The sequence below is a fragment of the Halichoeres trimaculatus genome, unplaced genomic scaffold, assembly GCF_033239565.1.
Source record: "Halichoeres trimaculatus isolate MK-OKI-2021-1 unplaced genomic scaffold, fHalTri1.1 fHalTri1_scaffold_20, whole genome shotgun sequence".
Lineage (NCBI taxonomy): Eukaryota > Metazoa > Chordata > Actinopteri > Labriformes > Labridae > Halichoeres > Halichoeres trimaculatus.
In genome coordinates this window covers 903,907-922,579 of record NW_027437198.1, presented here as the reverse complement: position 1 = coordinate 922,579, position 18,673 = coordinate 903,907, and the positions used below count along the sequence as shown (strand labels likewise).

General features: G+C 41.2%; 1 protein-coding gene across 7 annotated transcripts in view; it reads right to left on the bottom strand.

The window, feature by feature from the left end:
• The window catches only part of rbfox1 (RNA binding fox-1 homolog 1), a 356,244-nt gene that overhangs the window by 41,797 nt on the left and 295,774 nt on the right, over positions 1-18,673 (bottom strand). For 6 of the 7 annotated variants that reach the window (XM_074696049.1, XM_074696055.1, XM_074696051.1 and 3 more), the window contains 3 exons: positions 5,608-5,754; positions 5,436-5,489; positions 3,355-3,447 (listed from right to left, as the gene is read on the bottom strand). In XM_074696049.1, the coding sequence (XP_074552150.1) occupies positions 3,355-3,447; positions 5,436-5,489; positions 5,608-5,754 (294 nt within the window). The remainder of the gene's footprint in view (positions 1-3,354; positions 3,448-5,435; positions 5,490-5,607; positions 5,755-18,673) is intronic. The other variant, XM_074696052.1, reaches the window with a different exon arrangement.

Sequence of the window (18,673 nt, the reverse complement as noted above, 5' to 3'; positions counted from 1 at the left end):
AGGTTGGAGGATGGAGAGAGGTCTGAGAGGGCGTTTGTGGGAGGGAACGAACATCTTGAAGTGTAAAGAAAAAGTCTTGGACTGTGACTAGTTGTTTGATTACACACTCTTGTATATGTAGAACTATTGAAGAGCCAACAGTAGAGTGGGAAGGTGAGAGTGTTTGAGCTGCAGTGTGAGTCAAAGGGCCAATCCCAATTCCACTCTTTAGCTCTTGGTTTTGCATGTGCACGTCTAGTGAAGTGGTGTCCCATTTCTCAGTAAGATCAAGGGGAAGGGCTGCACAGCCCCCGAAACGAAGACAAACCAGGACCTCACTTGAAACCAAGGGCTACGACAAATTTCCCACGATATGGATATATTTTTCAATCAAATATCCAATCCTTTGCAACTTGAGGTTAATATTAGCCATGTTTTGAACTGTTGGTTGTATTTAGCAAAATGCTTGTTAAAACAATGTGGCTAACGCTGCTATAGTGACAGCTACAGCTAATAATAGCCACACCGATGTCAGACCGGGGTGACGGATTCACAGCAAACAGACTTCCCTACAATGAACTGCATTGTTGTTTTTGTCGCTTTCTTTTGTTAGGGTGAAACTGAATTTTATGTCTGCGAATTGTTTTGCTTTTTGATTTGCTCCAAGAATGATCTGGTAGAAGGTTAATTTGGCATACTGGCCAAATAGTGTAACTTCTTTTGTGTGTGTTTTGAAAGTTTAGTTAATGTGTTTTGACAGAAGGGTCAGATGAAATAAGATTTTTTTTCACTCTGCTCCTTTTCATTCATTTCAGATTTTTTTTCCTTTGTATTTAAATTGTATGTATATATCTTTTTATATAACAATAAATGAATTAAAGATCAACTTTAAACTATAAACTATAAACTTGTCATGAATGATTAGACAGATAGGCTGCATTCATGAGCTGCAAAAGCTGTGATAAGCTAACATTACAGAATTCAGGAGCTACTGTAACCCAGAGCCCTGCACTGGGTCGGGTACCTGCAAAACCAGCTGATTGGCGGGTGGTTTTTAAAAACTTGTTTTTTCCCGAGTTTGAATCTGGATGGAAAAAATATCATGTGGGTCGGGTCGCGGGTTTTAGTTTGACACATCAAAATTAATATAAAATTATAAAGAATACAATATAATAAATAAGTTATATGTGAGAAGATCACAGAGGGTTGATGATGGAGCTGTAGACAGGCTTTTATTGGAAGAGTTGCTTCATTCAGGTGCGTTGTTTACTCACTGGCATCTGAACTATGGCGATATACCGTTCAATTTTCAGACAATATGACCCAAAATGATTACTTTAAATAAGGTTAAGGGTTGGGCTGCGGGTCGGGCTGCGGGTCGGGCTGGGGGTCGGGCTGGGGGTCGGGCTGGGGGTCATGTTTCAATGGGTCGGTTCGGGTTGCTGTACTAATCGGGCTGATGAGCGGGTTTGCGGTTCAGGTGTGGGTTTGTACGTCCCCGGGGCGGGGCGGGGTGGATCTTGAAAATTGGACCCGTGCAGGACTCTGCTGTAACCTTAGCATAACGTTAGCTTGTCATGATTTAGCTGTCTAGTTACTTATGGAATGCGGTGCACTGTGGTGGTATCTGTTTGCTGTGAATGTGTTGCCCTAATCTGACATCAGTCTATCAGCAGTTTGTAAAACAAACAGTTGCTCTGCCTATGACAGCCAGCGAGCGTCTAGAGGCGGTGACGTAGCAGGGATCGAGTGGCATCTCATGTCTAAGATGTTTTTTTATCCCTTCCCCTTAAAACAGAGGACCAAGGAAGAGGGGTAAGAGTGCAAAGTGTGCATTTGGGTGGTACACTACCAGGATGTGAAGGGTGAAGGTGGTTCTGAGAAAATACTTGTTGGCAACTGTATTACTTAGAAACAGTGTCTACCTGATGTGCAAGAAGATTTTACTGCTGGAAATAAAATGGTAGGGAACGGGCCAAGGAAATAGACAAAACACTGCCTCTATGACAGTGGTAAGATCTTTGTGATGATTTGAGTGGATCAATAACTGTACATTGCTTTTTCATATGATTCATATTCTAAACAATCACAGCAATGTCTGACATGTTTGATTTTATGGCGGTACTTTCATTTCAAATTGCTCATTGGCCATATTTTTTCATCCATTGCCAGTGTTATCACAAACACACTCCTCTTCTGTTGCCATAGGCGAACACTGTCCACAAGCCCACCACCAGTTCGCATTGAGTCGTGGACGTGCTCCTGTTTGTTGTTCTCGAGCCAGCTCTTCTCTCTCTCCCTCTGCATCCTTCTTTCATGGAGCTCCTCGTCCGTGTACTCAGGCTCAAACCGGTAAGGACAACCGTCAAACTCAAAGTCGTAGTCTGGAGACAGTAGACGAGCTGACTTTATGATAACATTGGCAATGGATGAAAAAATATAGCCGAAATGAGCGATTTTGCAGAGATTATGTCCCGCGCTGAAGCTCCCTTGCCGTGGCCCCCGCTAAGTGCGGCTAAAATCAGTTGGATCTAAATAACTTCTGAAGGACTCCGAGCTGCACGATGTTTGTCTGAGTGAGTATATGAGCATGCACACACCGATAAATAAGGTCCAGGTGTCAAAAAACCGGAGTTGCCCTTTAATGTAAAGTCCATGCTAGATGCTAAGGACTTCGATCACCAGGGGTCAAGGTATTGGTATGCTCGTCACATGGAAATGGACAGAGTTATGCTTCAAGACCTGCGGTGTCCACATGTGGTTTCTCTGAGTGGACACAACACATTGGAGTAGTGTTAAGTTTCTTTAATGAGTCTAGTGAGGTGTGAACCTTGCATTTCTCTCTCCAGCTTTTACTCAGTTCCTAATCAGTCCATGACTCAGGAAGTCATGTGGACTTATCAAGGGGGGAAGCTTCTTCTTCAAATTTGCCTCTGAGCTTTTAAGACTGGCTCACAAGCAATGCTTGAAACTTATCAACATACACATCTTTACAACTAAACTGCTGTGCAGAATGAACTGTCAAACCTTCAGTAAATCAAGTAAAACAGAAAAAAAGAACAAAACATAAATCAACCCAAACTGAACAGGTCTCTCACATTCAGTAATGTCTGAGTACATGTAGAGATTTATTTTGTTAGGGTCAATAGAAGAGCACAAGGAAAGGGAAATGATGATGCTTGTATGACTTGACAGTTTGATGTGAGATGACAAGGTGGAATGGGACTTGACAAATGTTCACACGCAAAAACACACAAATACATGAACACACACACACACACACACACACACACACACACACACACACACACACACACACACAGAAAGGGAGAGAAGGACAGGGAGGAGGAAGTAGAAATATTGAAGAACATGCACCTCTATTTTACGGCCTTCTACCACGGTGCCGTGTAATTTCTCTCTGGCCCTGTCGGCGTCCACGCTATGCTCGAACGTTACGAACCCAAAACCCTGCATGCAGGACGGAGAGAGGACATGCACATTATTTCATACAGTTTGCACTGAACATTCAACTGAACATTTCAGGGAACAAAGGCTTTGGTCAACAGAAGGACAGCAGAGAGTTTTCTTTAATCTTTGTTTTTTCAGTCTTCATTTAAATGAAACATCTTGGGCAAACTGAAACTGATGTAGGGAACTGAACCTCCCTCACTCTCAAATACTTCTGCTGTAGTGTTGCACATTAATAAATCCATTCTGTGTACATTCACCACTCTAGATTTGTTGTTTGCTGTTTTCTAATGATACCTTAGGAACTTGTGACAGAGCATCTCAGAGATACACTGTTGAAGTTACAATACTTCACATAAGAAACTGATGACACTTTCAATTGTCTTCTTTGTTGTTTTTGCCAGAGTTTTTGCCTTTTTGTGACTCTTGTTGTGACTTGTAAATAATCATGCTGCACAGACAAAACATGCCTGCCTTCTGCTTACATGATGCAGAGCCAGCTTTTGTGCAGCGGGTGTTCTTGCTCTCTACGGGGGCTTTATTTTCATAAACCGTGACACAGCACACCCTAAAACAGTCTATTCACTACAAAGCTGTGATACACTCTGCTTTGTCAGTCTGCAGTCACATGTTATAGTTGCACAAGACAGATTGGACAATAGCTGTTCGCTTAATTAACGGTCACAGATTTCATATGGGTCATAAATGAACTCAAGTGAGTAAAAAAGTCAAGAATAGAAAAAAAACCAAAGATTTTAGGTGTTGGAGTTGAAGGCTTTTAATGTACTCTTCAAATAATTACCTGAATCCCTCAGTACATTCAGCCCTCCAGGGTTAATAACACGTCTCAATAATAAATGCCTGCTCTAATAGCAGGGGCTTAATTGCACACAGTATAGTTGGACATAAATCATGTGCTGCAGCGTTCCCTTATTGCAGGGTGGTATAGCAATTAGATTTTTCTGATGAAGTCATAATGTAGCAGGTTTAGTTTACTGAGAGTGAAAAGACAATTAACTTCTTTATGGCATGAATGATGAGTAAAATACCTACAGTAATAACAGGGAGCTGAAGGTGTTTATGAAAACTAAAGGAAGAAAACAGGAAATAATCTTTCCAGGAACCTTTCACTGAACTAAACGACTTCAGCTCAGGTATAAAAGGAGGATGTTGTTGTAAAGAGGGCGTTTTAATAGACCAGTATTGATCAGGCGTGACTCTCAGGTTTGTTCTTGAAACAGAGAACAACGATGCTTAATTAACTTTGACCATCAATCTACATCATTTTCATCAATATCCAAATCTGATTTCCCTCATTAATCATGCGAACATTATTGGCAGAGCATTTCTTTTGCCTAACTTCTGAGTATCAGGTCTTTCTCCATCGTTTTTTGATTATGTTTCTTATGTCCTTGTTCAGTCACCAGCTGTTTACATGAAGATTGAGCCTGTAAAGCCCAATACAGTGTCCTTGTTTTGCCCAGTTAATCAAGGATTAATTTGAGTCCACTTTGGCAAAGTTTTGGTGAGAAAAAACTTGGTGAAGGACAACCAAATCAATGTTCTGTTGTTCTTGGTAATTTAGTGTTTTTCCTCGGAATGATCCCAACTAAAACACAATCTCTGGGGACAAAAGACTTCAATCAACGTTTGCTCACTAAAAGTCTGTGTTACCATCACTAAAATGTTCCAATGTTGCCTTTTTTAATAACAGAAAGGGTCTGTAAACAGACAAAAAGAACTTCACTTTTACTCTACTGCTGTTCAGACTGGTTAGCTGTGTCTGAGCTTAACCAGAGAAAGACTGAAAGATATTTAAAAAGTGTACTGAAAAAAGTTTCAGTTAAATGTGACACAAATTTCATGACTGAACTAAACACAGAAAAACAGAAACATTTTTTTCCTTTTTAAATAAAGTGATCAACATTTCTATAACTATCTACTAATCTGGAGACATGCATTGAAAAGCGTCTGCACAAAGCTCTTACCTTCGAACCACGCTCGTTGAAGATGATTTCCACATCTAAGATTTTACCAAATTGCTGCAAAGACACAAACAGAAAAAGAATCCTGTGAAAGTGAGTTATTAAAAAACAAATTGTTTTCCTATTATCCCAAACAAGGATTTCTCACAGACCAGAGGTCTGCTGTTGTACTTACGCCAAACATTTGCCTGAGGTCTGGGTCTCTGAACCTGAAGGGGATGTTGGAGACATGGAGTCTCTTGGGCTGGGTCTTGCTGTCTGTGCTTTCAGGTAAAGTCTGTGATGATGTCTGACTGTCTGTCTGTGCAGAATCATCTGTCTGCTGGAAAACACAGAAAGGCAGAGAAAATAAAAGAGGAACAGAAGAACTAACACTTTCTGCATGTTGCTGCAGACCCAAGGTACCTTCTTTTGCCTCTTAACAATTCAACAATATTTTGAAGTAGAGCTGTGGGCATTAATGCATTAAATGTGTAGCTTTTAAAAAAATTTTAATGTCTTTAAACAGCATGGTATTTTGTTTCTTTTGGCTCACCATACATTAGTTCCTGCTGTCATCCTGCTTCCTGCTGCTGCTGCTGCTATATAGAGAAATAACAGCACTGCACTTTTAAGCAACACCTTTCCTTTAGAAGAGTCCCAGAAAGCTCATATGCTCTCTGTGTCAGGCTGAACTAAAACATAACTCCAGTTTTTTGAGTTTGAGTCAAGATTAGACTGACGTCAATGGGCAACCAGTGAGGTCGGTGTTCATTGTTATTGGACAACACCTCAGAGAGGCTTTCTCTGACCAGATGACCGCCTTGGACCACATCAGCCTGGCTTCCAGCACCACTGTCAGGAACCTGGGGGTTCTTTTGGATCAGGACCTGTCCTTTAACTCTCACATCCAACAGGTCTCAAAGATGGCATTCTTTCATCTCCATAATATCAGGAAAATTAGACACATCTTGTCAGAGCGATGCTGAGAAACTGGTCCATGCTTTCGTTTCTTCTAGGCTGGACTACTGTAACTCTCTTTTATCCGGCTGTCCTAATAAGTCTATTAGGACTCTTCAGCTGGTTCAGAATGCTGCCGCTCGGGTACTGACTTGGACTGGGAGGAGAGAGCACATCTCTCCAGTGTTAGCGTCTCTACACTGGTTACCTATAAAATCTAGGATAGAGTTTAAAATTCTTCTTTTGACTTACAAAGCGCTTAATGGCATCGGGCCTTCGTATCTTAAAGACTTAATCGTTCCGTATAATCCGTCTAGGTCACTGCATTCTCAACATGCAGGTCTGCTCGTTGTACCTAGGGTCTCTAAAAGTAGTATGGGAGATCTGCTAACAGGTCAGCCCACAGGCCTTCAGAGAGCTGGCCAATCAGGGGGAAAGGGGATTCATGGAGGAAGGTGCCTTAAAGAGACAGCAGCTTAAAAACCTTTCAGATTGAAGCTGAAATAAAAGTGTTTTCTAGAACACCAGTGTGAGACAAATGGTATTTCTGATCTGTAGCTAGCTTTAAAAAGGACCCCCCTTGAAATTCAGCAATTAATCCTAATCATAATCTAACCTCGGCTTATTTCTTGTGAATGATTTTTACCCACAGTTAACACATAAAGCTTGAGTGGTGTCGTGTGCGGTGTATTGTGCACTACGCCATGCACTATGCTGTACTTAGAAACCACTCGGGTCAATTGCAGTCAATTGCATTCACAAAGCATGCACTGCGGTCTGCCAGCGCTGCAATCACCAACGGCTGTGCATGACCGTACGCGGCTGTTACACTGTGGGATTCCTGCAGGAACATGTGGTTCTCCTGTGATCTTGGGTACCCTGAGAACATGTTTAGAACCATGGTGTCATCATGAAATGGACTCATGAATCTGTGAACTCCTAATCTGACTCAGTGAATGTCATATGAAACAAAAAGTGACGTCTGATATCGACATTGGTCTCCTCATGTCAGTATTGTCTCTTCACTACTTTGTCCTTTTGAGCTGTGGCCAATCCTGAGCTCCAACATGTTGTAGAATATTAACATAGAATGTAAACCTGGCTGTGTAAGCCTTCCCAAACGAATCTGCTGTCTTGACTCCAAATATTATGCAGAAATATGCCTCAGATTCCAACCCCGTTGAGAACGAGGGAGGACATGAATAGCGCTGCGTTGGCAAACACACAGTCAGATATCTATTTTATTCTCTCAGAAATCCAGACACTGCAAACCACCCGATCCAGGACACATGGACCCAGAGTCAGACGCTGAATATTTCATGTTTGATAGATTTCTTTCAAGCATCAGCTTGTCAATATGTGCTGTTAATAACTCAGGTTATCATGAAAACACACTGAACACAGCTCGGCGCTTCGATCCCCAGAGCACACACACACACACACACACACACACACACACACACGTTGGAGCCAAGTCATAAATGCTGCATAAGAGAAAGGGAGTCCAAACAACAAAGGGTTAAAATATGCAAACGCACACAGACATAATAGATGCTCGTACACACTCAGAAACAGAGAACCAGCAGCAGTCTGTGTTTGTCCTTTAGCTCTCAGTGTGAGTGAGATCAATGGCTGTTAAACAAGAGAGGACTCCACTGTGTCCTCTCACAACACGAGTGTGTGTGTGCGTGCGTGTGTGTGTGTGTGTGTGTGTGTGTGTGTGTGTGTGTGTGTGTGTGTGTGTGTGTGTGTGTGTGTGTGTGTGTGTGTGTGTGTGTGTGTGTGTGTGTTAGACAAACTGTTGGGGAGTCTTTAAGAGCCATGAATCTGGTTTATTAATTAATCCTCTTATATGGTGACAGGGGAGGATAACATATACAATCTCAATGCAGTACAAGCTCACAACACTGGGCAGAAATAAAGAAGGAATTCAGAGTGAGGCCTCTCTGACACAACTCTAATGTGTTTCTGCTCTGTGTGTGGCAGAAATGTGGCTTCATCTGTGGAAGAGGACGCTTCCTCTGGTTAAAAACAGAACACACCCGACATGTAGACGGCTGCAAAGCTCACATGTTGCTCCCTAAAACCATTGTCATACAACAAGCTCTGTGTTTTCAGCTCCTCCTATCTGTTCCTTAAGCTCAAAACAGTATCAGGTTCCAAGCCAGCTAAAAATACAACCTGTGTGTGTCTGAGCAAGTGTGTGTGTGTGTGTGTGTGAGTGTGTGTGTGTGTTTGAAAAGATGCAGCATAAGGCCAGCATACTGCAAGTCTTCAACGCGACGCCTAGGTATACACCAGCACATATGGAAAGGAGTGTACAAAGAGAAACACACACACACACACACACACACACACACACACACACACACACACACACACACACACACACGTACACACACACTGCCATCTGCCTGGATCTCGTCGCCTCCCCTCACAGAGAAGAACTAAAACAAACAATCGGAGAGACAAAGCGGCTCATCTCGCCGCTCTTGGCGTCAGAATCAGGAGAAATGTGAGTCTGAATGCAGAGATGCTTCAGACGCTGCAGAAATCAAACGGCGACGATGGCCAACATCAGACTCAGAGAGAGGGAGGGAGGATAAAATTTAACCTGGAGAAAACAAAGTGGTGAAGGGCTGGATGATAAACAAAGGAACTATTTTCTCTGGAACACAGTGTTCAGATACTAAGAGAAAAAAAAGTCTGAGTCAAAAGATAAATAGAACTTGACTTTGGCTTTTCTTGCCAAGCATATTGATATATTTCACATGTTTCAGAGTCCTGCCAGCACAGGGGCTAAAATGGAAAGTGCCCTGAGGGTGAGGCCAGAGAGAGGAAGTTCAGCCCATTTCCAACTTTCTCTCTATATCAGAGTTTTACAGGTAGAAAACCTTCTGCCTTTAAAGCAGATACTCTCTGTTTCTGTAGGCGGCAGCTTCACTTTCTATACACACATTCTACATCCTGTGGGAACTAAAGAGCATTTCCACCAAAGTTCCTTGTTGACGTACTATCCGATATTGAAAATTAGCTAAAAGATGCCATGAGGAGGACCTGTTTTATTTGCACTCCCTCGCCACCTTGTGGCCCAGAGTCTCATACACACTGTTGAAAATCACCTTAAGCAAGGTGTGTGTTTGTTTTGGAAGTAAATGAATGAAACAAATTTTCTTTGGTCAAGACAACTTTTTACTGGATACAACGTGCTGAGGTAGGGTATTTATCAGAACAGTTGTGTAGCTCTACTGTTTGAAACATGACATAAAGCAAAACATTTTAGCAGCCGACTATATGTGAGTGACATCAGCAGCCTGGTGCTCCAACTTATCTGTAGGCTAACGTGACAACAAGTACCTGACAACAAGCTAACTGTGTCAGTTTGTAGTGTATTAAGTATCCAGCTATATTTCTCTCTACTCACAGCCCGGTGCTCTGAGACGTGTCTGTAACGTGTAATGTTAGTGAATCCTGGTTCTGTCCTACCAGAGCTCATCTACCAACTCCAACCTCACCAAGCAGAGCTAACGTAACCTGGCTCTTCATTTTATTGATAGACTCTCAAGTTTGAACAGACCACTGCAGAATAACTGCTGACTGTGGGTTGGAGCCAACATTAGCACAAACACATTAACCTGTAGTTTAGCCTTCAGCCTGTGTGTTAGCCTTTAGCTGGTGCTCTATCTCTCTCCTGTTTCTCTTTCTTCTGCTCTTCTGTCCTTTTTCTGTCTGACAGTTAGGCTCCAGTGTCCACCATCACTACAAAATGAATCACAGAAATCGTTTTCAGCAGAGAGAAACACAGATCTCTCTTCTTAAGGATAAACTTTGCAAAGCAAAGAAGTAGCAATTCAAAATGACCTGTAAACTGTGATAATGGTGCTGATAATCTTATTCTAAAGTGTGGATTATGATCAGACAGACATCTCTAAGGGAGACATTTCCTAGATCACTGAGAAACTCCTCACAGCCCTTTTGAAAACTACAGAGGGACCAATCCAACACTCACTTTTCATTCACTGTGTCAAATCATAGAGTCAACAAAAGGACACTTCACATTATGAGGAGGTTGAGGCCAGCTCCTTGGTTAAATCATTTACAGGGACATCCCGTCACTGAGAAAGACAGATAGGGCTGCAGCTATCATATATTTAAGCACTTGAGTATTCTGTAAATTCCACCAATAAATCGATTGAGCATTATGTATATATATATATATATATATATATATATATATATATATATATATATATATATATATATATATATATATATATATATATATATATATATATTTTAAGAGCAATCATTTTTCAAAGAAAATTTGTTTAAATAAAGTGAAAAACAAGTGACTTTGGGTGATACATTTGAAGTTCAGTGGACCTGGATAGAAATGAGGCATTTAAATAGGATTTAGACATATTCTTGATAAGATTTTAGGTCTTTGCAGTTTTCAGGCTAAAATGATGCTAGTGCTATGTTTGATTCAACAATGACTTTTAAGCTAAATTTGACAAATGCTCAGTTAGCTCTATTATGTTTTTTTTTTTTTTTAATCTTCTTCACTCTACAGTGCTGTGTTTTTACAGATGAAGTAAGTCGCTATATAATGAAATCCCCTAATTTGCATAACATGTCATTTGCATGTAATTATGGACACTAAAGGAAAGACAGAAGGCACACAATAGCACACTGTAAAAGTCAAGAGCCACAAATGAATTTTCTTTGGTTTATTCTTTTTGTCTTACATAAAAATACCAACACTCCTTCATCAGGGCTTGGACCAGTGAAGTGACCCCAGAAGAGTCAAGTACTGTTACAGTCAGGTGTGACTTATATGTCAAATAAATGAGGCGCTGTGGTATTTGATACCTTTATGGAGAGAGGTCGCTAAGTTCATACAGGAATATAGACGAGGAAATATCTCCACAGCCCTGACAGTGCAGCGCACTGATGGAGGCTCTGCATCTCTGGCATGGACAGCCCAACAGGTTTTGGTGTTTAATGCCTGATAAGATGATTTAGAAATATACAAGTTTACTCGCACCTTCCTCGCTCTGTGTTGTAGAGTCAAAACTCCCCTGACTTTAATAAAGAGAGGAGGTTAATCCGATGACGCTCATTCAAGCTCACACTACACCAGTCTAACCAGAAACACTTACGGCAAAGCAGGGAGAGAAAAAAAGGAAATAAAATAAAATTGAATTCTTTCTAACGTCCAGCAGGGGGCGACTACTGGTTGCAAATTGAAGTCTGATCAAGTCTGCTTAAAAACAAGCCAGCATTCCAACCATAGACTGTACATAGAGTGGACAGTGTGGCTCTGCCATTTACCATTGTACGGTTTTGAAGCCAAAACTCCCCCGTCACAGGTGCAGCCATTGGCAGCAGTTGTGCAGCCAGAGTCTGTGCAGTAGAGATGATGAGGGATTCTGGGACTCACCTTTCACGAGTCAAATGACTTCTTGACTCTACCTCTCGACATATTTTACAGTCACAAAAAAAATACAAAAGGACATCAGCTGTCAATCATCGTTAAACATGACGTAAGCCTTGTTTTTAACCTCTTATAAATAATGAAAATGAAACTTTCCAGAAAAAAAGAGGAGTGAATACAACACAGCCAAATGATATCTTCAAATCACCACAACAACCCGACGTGGGAAACATTTCTACCAGGTGTATTTATTTTTTAAAGTTTGAGCACAGCCCATCTGGAATGACTGGAGAGATGGATTTTTTGACCTATACTGCAGCCAGCCCCCAGGGGGAGCAGTTTTCTGGCAACCTCACTTTGAGCCACGCAAGATAACGTCCATTTTTTTTTTTTTACAGTTCATGATCCTGATCATGTTTTCCCTCAACAAACATGCACAGAGGAGTTTATGGTCTAAACCCCTGGTTTTAGGTCTTAAAAGTCACTTTTTACCTTTCAGGACTCAATGTGTTTGGCCTGTGTAGACCAGTCAGGCTGCACTAAACTGAGACTCCTTGGTCTGCAGGTGGTCCTCGCCTCTGTTGCCTCGCAATACATAGCTAGTTAGCTAACTTAGAGGAATGTAGCTTTAACACCATCAGCAAACTTTCATGGATAATATCAGATTTAACATACTTCTGTTTTTAATAATTTGAACAGTTTGTTATTGAGTCCATAACAGCGTATTACTAAGCTGTTTAAGAGTTGTGGGATATTTTAGGACACAAGAGAAGCACATTATACACTTTGAGAAAAGGACACATTTGTTGGCAGCATTTGGAGGAGCCTTTGGAGGCTTCAGCCCCTGAATCACACCATAGGATGTATTTTTTTTTTTTTTAGAAAAGACTTGGTCAGGAAAAGTCTTTCTCCTTGCCTCCTTGTTTTCTAACACTTCTATTATCTTTCAGACTCACTGAACTGCCAATTCAACCCAAAAGACATTTTTTTCTAAGTATCAATGATGTGGGTATGATAGGAGTATATGAAACAGGTTTTCTCTGTCTCTCTGCTCTACTTGCACACACTGTGGGGCTCACAGTGAGGGGGGAGGGCGCTGACGTTGCTCTATAAACACTCGGACCAGATGAGGTCATCCTTAAGGGATTCATCTGAAACTCAGAAAATAACACTACTGAGAGAAAGAGGGGCTGAGAGATGTGAAGCTGCAGACACAAAATATTTCAGAGGTCTGAGGGTCTTGCTCGTTGATTGAAACGCCTCAGTTTACCTTGTTCAAGAACAGATCTGTCTCTAAGAGTTTCACTTTGTCACTTCAATGCTGAAAACAATTCAGCTGTTGGGTACAGATTTTAGTCAATGAAACTTATCAACTTGTGGTTCTTTGAGGCTCTGCTCACAACAGGTTCACTCTCTCTTCACACAACCCCCTTTAAAACTCAGCTCGAAGCATGGGGTCACCGTCTTAAGCTGTCAATAACTCAGAGTCTGAATTAATTAATAAAAGGAAACAAGACCATCAGAGAAAGGACTGACAGTTTTTTTATACCCTGTGTGCAAGTGACTTTGTGTTTTGATGATAGCGAGTGGAAGAAGCTAATCGGAGCAGCGAGGATAGTAGACGGAGGAAGAAAAACAAACAAAGTAAAACTAAACTCCAAACAGATAAAGCTTTTTCCTGAACGAGGGTGAAGCTTGGCTCCACTTTCTCTCACTTTCACAAACTTGGAGAGCAGCACAGAACGAAAAGCGACAAGAGTTAGCTTTCTGCTAAATACCTGTGATTAGCTTGTGATTAGCAGGTGCACGGGTCTCGAGTCTCTCCCACGTAGAAACTTGATGCTAGAGGTGGTTGCTAGGCTAGTGAGTGTGTTCACGTAGTCACGGTTGGAGGCTGTGGGTGTGTGCTGCTGCTGGCACTGAGCCAAGGAGGAGGAGCCCAGTTTGGATGTTGTGTTTACTAACAGGTAACAATAAATCCTTTCACTTTGGTTGTTTCTCTTGCTCCGTGCTACGTCCACTTTCGTAGCTTCTCTGATTAGCTTCTGTGACTCGCTATCATCAACACGCAAAGTCACTTCCGCACTGGGGGCGCTGTGATTGGCTGGGGTAGCCACGCTTACTCCCTGCCCAGAAATGTCCTGAAACAACCAAAACAACATACAGGCAAAGGAGGGGGTTGAGGCAGACACAGACACTGATACACATGTATAGAGGGCTGTAGGAGATGATTGAGCAGGATTATTTCTGTAAAAGCGTACAATTTATTTTTTAGGAAAACCCTGCAGACTCTACCTTTAACCCATCTGGACCTGTTTATGTTTTTGGAAGTGACCTGAGATCACATTTGTTATGATTTGGCGCTATATAAATGATTGGTCCTTTGTGGAAGACTTGATCTAAGTGAGTTTGTGTTAACACCTGGGGCCAGTACAATGTAATGCAAGGCATTGCAACACAAAACACGATGCTTTGCATGCAGTTAAGATAAGGTGTGAGATTAATTACACGTGTATCCAGTAGTTTACTGTAAAAAAGGTCAGCAGGGGTTTTAGCTTGTTTGAAGGTTTGTGGAGTATAAAAATAAGGCTTCTGTGTTATCCAGCTGTTTTGATGACCATGTTATGGTGACATAAGAGCTGTTTGGACTGTTCTCCAAAGGTTTCCTAAAGTTAATGAAAAACGACATTCATTAATCATTTCACTGTAGCAGAGATTAAAAGAGGAGCCTGTTTGAACCACCGCTGTGAAAGGATGGGCAGTGGGGGCTTGTGCAGGGTTTCCCAATCCATGATTCATGGCACTTGAAAGTTTCACAAGATGATTCAAAAGGGTCTGAGGATTGAAGATTGGGGGGAAAAAAGTGTTCTTTAAAAACTCTTTTCAGAAATTCAGAAACTTTCTGAATGTTCTTTCACTTTAGAGAGATGTGTGATACTTCAAACACAACTTGTCCATCATAAAAAGGTCCCCATCTTAACTTCATTTGACAACACAACTGGGTTAAATACTTGCTTATGATTGGTCGGTTCTCCACAGCAATACCATGTGTTTTATCAGGATAGGGTACTGTTGCTGTGGGGTCTAATTCCTGGTTCTAACAGACTAACTATTGCTCTTCTGAAAGAGGTTTGATTGATTTGGTGTTTAAAGAGGACAATAGAAAGGTGATCTGTTCAACCTGCTGACTGTACATCATTTCTTGTTTCAAGAATCACTTATTTCTCCTTTAAAGTAAGTGTTGGACACACACTGAGGTGTTTAAGCTCTTCGTATCAGTTTCTCAGCCTCATCATTCTCACAGCTCTGAATCAGATCCACTATGATCGAGTATTTTAGTCTCTAAATGATATTTTTGGGATATAAACTGCTGTTGAGTGAAGCGGGTGAAGTGGGTGAAGCAGACAAACAGAGCAGACGTGGCTGAAAAAGGACAGAGCGGGGGGGTCGATGAAAAGGGGGAGGAGAGCAGCAGACAGACTGATGATTCCTCCAGATGTACAGTATGACGTCTGCTCACTGCGAACAGTCAACAGGCCTTCTCCTGCTCATTCTTTCCTCTGCTGGAGTCAAAGCAGAGCAGCATCAGAAAGAGCTGCACAGTTTAACACAGTTAAACACAGTTAAACACAGTAAAACACAGTTTAACACAGTTTAACACAGTTTAACACAGTTTAACACAGTTTAACACAGTTCGAGAGGATGACATCAGAAAGGAGAGGAGATATCATCAATAACTTATAACAAGCTATTCACTGTTGGTAGTGGGTGACTGGGTTGTGGTGCTTTCAGGTACAGTCTGGACTTTTTTGGACGTTTTGTAGTGGGTGTAGTCTCAGAAAAACATATCACAGAAACGGATGCCTCATCTGGTAAGATACATTTTTGAGTAGGGGAGACCAGGGACAGTTGTTACTACTTAGCTTCAAGTCTCTGCTAATAAATGGCTTAAAAACTGTATGTGCAACACAAACAGGAAACTTTTGGCTTCATCTCAAATACAAGGAGTAACATGTTAAAACTGACCCTGTAGTCCAGGTCAATTGTAATACGCCATGGGGAGAAATATAACGTGAAATATGCACCATGGCAATGATTTAGGATATTGACAGGGTTTAATTTTTTTTTTCTCAAAACTTTTAAACAAACTTGCTGTGGTTCTGCAGAGTATGAAGCCAAACATAACCTGTTTGATACATGAGTTTCAAAGACCTCTGTCTCATTAACATGATCAATAGTTACCTGTTGGTACTCCTGTACAAGCTTCATGGGCACTCATTTTTTTCAAGGTTACAACTTACTCCAAGCATTTTTGTTATAACTGTTCCTGGGTGCACTAGCCGTGAGCTAGCTTGGCTAAAAGCTAACAGCTAAAACTTTAACCACAAACAATCTGACAGAAAGCTAAACAGACACATGAACAACATGATAAAAATTTGATGAGTTCATCTACTAAGCATGCTGGGTAATTACGAAAATGATTTGACAATAATAATAATAATAATAATAATAATAATAATAATAACAATAATAATAATAACAATAATAATAATAACAACAATAATAATAATAATAATAAAAAGTTTCTAACCTCATGAAGTTTTCCCTCACTTATTTATCTGTGTCTGCTTCAGGGCTCTACTTCTTCACACGTGGACTAAGGACTAATCTGAGCATGCTCAGAGTGAATCAGGTGATTGCCAACTTGTTCCTGATTGTAGCATTTGCAAGTATTACAACTGTCCCATGTTACAAATATCCCTGGTCTCCCCCACACAAACTGGCACATTCATCATTTTATATTTAAGATCTTGTTTGTTGTACATAAGTCAAATTTTGCAGACAAAATCCCAGGTTTATGGGTATTTTCAAAACAGAACAGGGGAAACTCCCCTCTGTACTCATTTCTCTTCCACCCCTGATCATGGGTACCAGGTGTGGTTCTCTAATTTGTTGCTCTTTACTTAATTCCAAGTCTAACAGATCCTGGGGAAATGACCTTTTCATACAATGCACTTTGGGGAAACAGCAACCTTCAAAAGAGCTAAATCTGGACTCATTCATACACCATGAAGGATGGGACTGTTTTCCTCATGCCTTTGAATATTTGAAAACCTTCTAATTTGTTGTGGCTTTGTATGTGGTGTTATTTGCTGCTTTGCCAGGTCCCCTTTGTACAGAGAAAGGCATTCTGGGTAAATTAAGCACCGGCTGTGGAAGAAACTTCTGAACCATCTCTACAACTCTGCAGTTTATTTCCATCAGTGGAGGTTTCACTGACTTGAATTGATCGCACTCGTCCACCATCTGAGCCTGTTCCAGAAGTGAAAAATATTCAACTAGCATCCAGTTACATTTTAATCTCCCTCTTTTATCCATTTCCTGCTCTTTCCTGTCGTTATCCTGAAAACTTTAGAGTTATAAGTGAGGATTTCTGTTGGGAGAATTGTGTTATACTGCCGTGCTGTGCAGCTCTTTTCTGGCTGAAGCTTAATCTTTGGTTCAGATAAATATTTATTGTGTGAATTAAGTTTCAAGTCCAGCCAAGAAGGAAAAGAAAACAAAGCATTTTGTTGCTGTGCTGAGAGAACACATTATTACTATGCAAAATAACCCCCATCTTTATGACACTTTAGGCCAGTGGCTTCATCCATATTTATGAAAACAAACAGAGTTTTAAAGCAGGGAACAAATGAGGAGCAGGAGTTTTGTGGCTGCGAGGCTGCGCTCCCGATGCAGCATTAAAAACTGTCTGAATTCTATTAGAAGGAGTGAGTCAGAAATGCTCAGGAGATCTCTGCTGATTGTCTTTGGGGAGCTGGAAGTGTTGCAGCGATAATCAGATATTATTGCGAGTAACGCTGTGTGTGTGTTATATGCTCCAGGTTTCAAGGGGATATACAGGAGCTCAGAGTGGAGTTTAAAATCACCTGGAGGAGTTATCTTTGTAGGCTCCATAAGGAATATTCTCAAGGCCTGCAGACGGACGAACCACAGACTGATGCAGAACACAGCATTTGGATTCTAAAGATCCTGGACCTTCAGACCCTCTGGTGCTCCCAGTCTTATAGAGTTGTGGTTTGTGTTTGATATTGGTGCTTTTAACCAGATCCCGGTCCTTTCCAAATCATGTTACGGTCACCACTCACATACTTCCATGCGTCCTACCAATACAGTGCATCCACTAGGGGGGGCAGCCCAGAGTCAAAAGATTACGACAACAACAAAGTCAAAAACAAACATGGAGACTGTGGAGGAGGGACTGCAGATGTGTAGGAGGCAGTGGTTGGTCAGGCTGTTAAATACATCGCTAAAGTTCAACCATCTTTATTTCTTCTTTGTATTTCACTCAAGCTCTCTGGCAGTAACACTGCCCCCATAGTTTCTGCTGGTACTGCTCTGTTTGGTTCGTATCCGTAAGCTTTGAAAGATGCAGAAATACAGACAAAATGAACACAGAGCATGAACAGAAGGCTTTATCTGTATCAGGCTGAGCATAAGTGGGCCTCAAAGACGGCTAGTGTGTTTTTCTAAGTCTATACTGTCCCTCTTGTGCCCCCTCAGTAGCTTTACATGATTTACAGCTCAAGTATTTTTTTTTTCTTAAACTGGGCCTGTATTTATGAGGAATCCTGAGGCTTAGTGACCTCCTTCTTAGAAAAATCTTAATTTTTCTTCAAATTTTAAGATTTTTCTTCAAATTTTCTCTTGTTAAGATAAAAGTTATTCACACAGTGTCTTCAGCCTAAAGAGAGCTTCTAAGGTGAAAAACTGTGAGGAGGAGCAAGGAGGACTTTCAGAAGCCTCAGAGTGGACGCTCATACTGGGTTGGACTTTCCCAACACACTAAACACAGTTTGTACCA